We start from the raw sequence: 5,788 nt of genomic DNA, 5'->3' as shown, positions 1-5,788 counted from the left end.
CTTGGATGAAACTAAACGTACTGATAAACTTCCATCCTGATATTTGACTCTTACATAAACTACTGCACCATAAGCCTCCAGTGAAGCATCCACAAACACATGCACTGCAATTGAGCTCACCTCCTTCCTCAACTGTAAACACCTTGGAATTCTAACACTTGGTAAACTTGATAATTCTCTGAACCATGTTGTCACTTGTGTAGATGTATCCAGTGGTAACTCTTCATCCCAATCTACACCTTGTACCCACACTTCTTGCATTAACATTTTTGCTCGTATTACAAAAGGGGACAAAAAGCCCAATGGGTCGAACAAGGTTGCAATTTTCTTCAAAAAATTTCTCTTTGTTAACTCAAACCTTTGTTCCATCACTTTTGAATTAAACATAAACACATCCTCCGTAGCTAGCCACATTACTCCAAGTGTCTTGACTGAAGGTAAAGGGTCACTGTTTAGGTCAATCTCATAAATTCTATCCTTTACTGGAATCTGACTAAGAACCACATCAGAATTTGATAGCCATTTATGGACATGCATTCCTGCCCCTGCCCAAAGGTCGGATAGCTCTTGATAAAGTTGGACTCCCTGATCTTCACTCACAACTGAAATCATACTATCATCCATATAGGTTGACTTCAATATAATTTCAGAAGCCATAGGGTATCTTTCTTGATAAATCTTAGCATGATGTTGTGTCACCAATTGTGCCAACAACGGAGAACAATTTAAACCAAATACTAACCGATCAAACTCATACTCCTTTATGTCTTCCTCCAAACTTAAATTTCTCCACAGGAACCTGTGACTAGGCCGATCCTGTGGATAAAGCTTGATCTGTAAATACATTTCAGCTATATCACATATCAAAGCTACTGGGAGCTTTCTAAAACGTAGCAGAACTTGATATAATTCCTGCTGTAACTTTGGCCCTTGGTGTATAGCATCATTCAAAGACACTCCATCACATTGAGCAGAAGCATCAAATACAATGCGGGTTTTAGTTGTCAACCTTGACTTCTTAACTATCGCAAAGTGTGGTAAGTACCACTGTCTGTGGGACTTCTCTGAAGGATTAACTTGCCTGATGTAACCCTTCTCCAAATGTTGTTTAATGGTCTCTTGGTAGGACCTGGCCACCTCAGGATTCTTTGCCAGTCATTTCTCAAGGTTCTTCAAACGATTCACTGCCACAGAATAGTTGTCAGGTAGATACGCTGAATCTCCCTTCCATGGTATGGAGATTCTATAATGACTATCAACAAATTGAATTAATGTTTTTGTTTTTTCTAACACCAGTTTATCTTGAGGAGATAAGAAACTCACTTCTCCACTACAACTGTCAACTTCCCAAAATTTCTGTAATACAGCTTCAATCTTGCTGACATCAGTGTCCCCTGTGGTAAAGTAGGTTCTAGCAAAATTAGTCATACAAGCCTGTCCCTCATCATAGACAGGTCCAATGCAAGTCCACCCAAGTGGTGTAAGTCTAGCCACAGGCTGACCTGGTTCACCACGTACATCCCTGAAAGAATAATGTAAATCAGAACAATCCAGCCCTATTAACACATCAACTATCGGTCGAGGTCCTAATTTTTGAAACTCTATATTTCTTAAATGTGGCCATCTTCCTGCACACTTGACCCAATCAATAACTTTCATATTCCCGGTAACTCTACCTGTTGTAAGTGCAGTCACTTTCAAAGTAGTATTTCCATCTAAACATTCTATCAAAAGCTCAACTGGTGAAGTCTCAAAAGTTTCAACCTGGCTATTCAATACATTTACATTTATTCTCTGAAGCTTACCCTTCAATCCCAACTCTGATGCTACATCCGTATTCAGGTAAGTCTTAGTACTAGCATCATCCAAGAGAGCATTAACCATCAACTTTCTATGCCCATTCCTCACAAATACAGGTATTGTACTTAAGGCAATATTACTCGAGATTCCAGAAACCATGGTGGTATTTTGAGTTGATGTCACTTGGTCCCCCTCCCTGGGGGAATCCACTCTTGTCACTGGGACCCTCTCTTCTTGGGTACACTTTGATGCCTCAGTAGTAAGTGGCTGATCAACCTTAACTGTTGATCTTTTGTTTGTTGCTATTCTCTGTGATTCCTCAACGTTATCAGCTAAGGTAACTGGATTTCTATGTAACAGTCGGTGGTGAAGCTCTTTGCAACCATTCAAGCCACAAACTGTGGTACGTGTACAGTATTGGCCCAGGTGACCCTCGCCCAGACAACGGAAACATAGTCTTAATCTTTTTGCACATTCCCACCTTTTCTGGATATTCAGCTGTTTGAACTCATCACATGTCCATGTTCCATGTTGTTTATTACAAACTCTACATGACCTCTGACCCCGGGATTCACCAGACTCCAGCTTGGCATTTGACCTCCCAAAAAGGTCTGATGAGGTTCTCTAAAACCATGAGATCTACACTGCTTGAAGGTTCTTAGTTTACCAATTTGTTAAGATGCCTTACTGTAGTTATACTGATAGTAAAGTGTCAGTAAACTTAAGTATATGGAACATAATTATTTTACTAAGTTTTAAACTATCAGTAAAACATCAGTGATGCAGGTTTACTGAAAAACTACTAAAATAACAAACAATTAACTGTTCCATATACTGGGGATATACCACTGTAGTAAACTAAGATACTTCAAGCAGTGCTAGTCTCTGGCTTTCCATGCCTTCCAGTAGACAAACCTTGGACTGTTTCTATAGCCCTCATCTGGAATTCTGCCTCCTGAACTATTCATTCATGTAACACCTCAACATTTTCAATCTTGCAGTTTTCAAGCACCCAACGATGGTAAGCAGCCAGCATTTGAGTTGGTAATTTCTTTTGTAATTTGATATACAACATACCATCCCTTAACTCTTCAGGATAATGTGTTTCCTTCAAATTTACAATAGCAACATCCAATAGGTCTGCAAACTTTTCATTATCTTTGTAATTTCCAGGTCGAATCGGCTTAAAACTGTCAATTTCCTCCAAGTATATGGCTATTTGTCTTCTCTGACCCCCAAACTTTCGCTCTAATCGTTCTTTTGCTGCTTGATATGCTGCAGCACTGTGTCCCAAACTTTCAATTGTCTTTAAAGCTTCTCCAGCCAAACACTGTCGTAATTGAAGGAGTTTGTATTCTGGGGTGGCTGGTGCCTGATCCACACAGGCCAAAAAGGCAGCTTTCCAATTTGAGTATGTTCTTTTATCACCGGAGAAAACAGGAATACTAACCCTCTTGAGCTGTTTCCACAGGTCTTGTCCAATCAATGCAGAATCAGCCATATTCTGGCTTGTCCCTTCATCCAATGGATAATATGCCCCTCTTTCTGGTACTATAATCTGATGATCCACTGCCGAGTGAAGTGACACAGTGGGAATCTTACTTTTTACTATGCTGCCTTCTCTTACAACTCGCGGCTGGTGTTTTATATTATCTTTTAGATGTTCAGACTGCTGGTGTGCTATTAAATCCTCTGACTTTGATACCTCCCTTGAGGCTGTAGTCTTATAATCAGCTATTGTCTCTGACTGTTTGAAACTATCTTCTTCTAATCTCCTGACAAACTTGTTGAGGTTAGCTACTTTATTCAGTTCATCCAAGGTGTCTTGCACACGATCTTGTGCATTACTATACTCTAACTCAACCTTTTCTATTTCTTAGCTGAGTTTATCACCATTTTTACGATCTCTGTTTTCTCTAAAAGCATCTGCTAACCTAGTCATTGTGTCCATAACATTCGCCAAAGCCTCATCTAAATTTTCACAAGCATCCTTAATAACTTCTACAGTCACATCTTTTTTTTGTATCAAAACTAGTATTCTATGCCTTGCCTTAGTAAATAGTGTCTTTACTTTAGCTTTTTCTTGTCTTAACTCTAATATGCTATCTTCAAGCTGTTCATTACCTTGCTGCTGTTCTAAACCTTTCTCCAACTCTAGTATCTCACTATTAGTCTCCATAGTCATCAGCTTTTACCCTTGAACCATCCTCTGCTACCAAGAAATTGGTGTAAAGACCACGATACTGAGCCCAAATCTATTTCCAGAGAAACTATACACAGTCTATCTGATTAAGAATCTCTTTAATCAACAGCAGTAAAAAATACTGCAGCAACAGCAAAATAACAACAGCACACCGGGAGTACAATAACACCAGGAAAACGTACATGCTACACTATCTATTTATACACAATTCTGAAGAAAGTTCTAGAACTTGCCAGATTCAACCTTTACATCTACAGTTTCAATGTTGACTGTTTCACAACAACTAAGTTTATTTTTTATCTTTATTCCAATGATAAAAGACACTGTAAAAACATGTGTAATCTACTGATCTACTACACTTATAAAGTAATTGACTACTCACATTGACAAATAAAACTGTGAAGCTCTGCTTTACCTCTATCTCAGTCATGAATCAATAATTTCACAAACTCATAGACCATATACACAGCAGCGTTAGGGTATTATGGCTATACCTATATTACCGAGTTGTTATTTGCTTAGGCAGTTGCACGAGATACATTATTATTATTGTTAATTTTTGTATAGAAAACCAAAAAATGTGAGATTATCTGAGCTGGTTCTGCAATAGAGTGCTCCAGCTGATACAAAATGATTACTTCATAGCAAATGAATGGCATGGATTTCAAAATACAATACTATTAGACTCTCCAGCAACTGCATCTTAAGATTTAAATGTCCATAAATGCATACTTTCCAAGTAATCTATACAGCTGTTAAATTGACACATCGCAAAAGCAGATGGTAGTTGTATGCTGAACTATATAGTTTTTCTTATATACCGTATAGAGGGAAACTTTGGTGGGGGTAAACTTTGGCGAATAGCAAGCTAAATCGCATTTGGCGAAATAAACTTTGGCGAATTCAAGCTCAATCCATAGCTATAAAGATGCTAATCTCAGGTGCTATGAGCAATTGGCGGGTTAAACTTTGGCGAATTTGTAGCGAATCGCCAAATTTGCCAAAGTTATCCCCCGCCAAAGTTTACTTCTATACGGTAATACTGAATGTTCTATTAGAGTAGTAGCTTCCAATGACCTTTAAACTTTAAAAGTCAAGGATTTCACCACTTCTTAGAAACTTCAGATGTTCCTCTGGATCTTCCCATGATTTAAAGTTCCTAGGAAGAGAGTTTGTAACAGTAGGAAGGAGGCAACCCACCAAAATCATTGAAGATCATTGCACTGAAAATTTCATCTCTACCAACCAGATGGTTAGAAAGATCACAGCTCTTTCAAACTTGGTGTGTAGAATACTTATACATCCAACTTTATTACCATCTTATGTGATAGGATTGGCTTCTCTTCTCTTGGTTGGTAGAGCACCTCGAATGAAAAATTTTCTCGACCCATCTCCAGAAAATCAGCCTTCTTGGAAAACACAGGAAAATTTTACTCACTTCTATACATGGTTTGGTAGGGCAACAACACTTGATATCACACTCAAAATCTGAGAGCCCTGGACGTCTTCTTTAGAGTGCATGGAATAAAGATCAATCACGTGAGATTTTAAAATCTGCGTGTTGCTCCAACAAGGGAACTCAGTTCCAAACCAAGGGTAGTATTAGTGATGGGGCACTAAGGGTAACATACTATGATAGTCGGGGTTTTGTTTCTAGCAACTTCATTTTTCACGTTGCGGACCCTAGCATAGAATGGGTAAACGTCTAAATAGGTGGCTTACAATGGTTCATTTTTGTGTCTGCAAAATCATGAAAAATGTGTTTTAATTGCTCTGGCTCCTACA

General features: G+C 38.6%; 1 protein-coding gene across 1 annotated transcript; it reads right to left on the bottom strand.

The window, feature by feature from the left end:
* Nucleotides 1-1,155: 1,155 nt before the first annotated feature.
* Nucleotides 1,156-3,979, bottom strand: LOC136248063 (uncharacterized). Its single transcript, XM_066039877.1, has 3 exons — nt 3,694-3,979; nt 2,878-3,624; nt 1,156-2,198 (listed from the first exon to the last, which is right to left on the bottom strand). The coding sequence occupies exons 1-3, from the start codon at nt 3,977-3,979 to the stop codon at nt 1,156-1,158; spliced, it is 2,076 nt and encodes a 691-aa protein (XP_065895949.1).
* Between the last annotated feature and the right edge of the window lie 1,809 nt (nt 3,980-5,788).

Source organism: Dysidea avara, chromosome 2 (assembly GCF_963678975.1).
Source record: "Dysidea avara chromosome 2, odDysAvar1.4, whole genome shotgun sequence".
Classification (NCBI taxonomy): Eukaryota; Metazoa; Porifera; class Demospongiae; order Dictyoceratida; family Dysideidae; genus Dysidea; species Dysidea avara.
The sequence above is the reverse complement of the archived record's forward strand: the minus strand, read 5'-3'. Positions and strand labels throughout refer to the sequence as shown.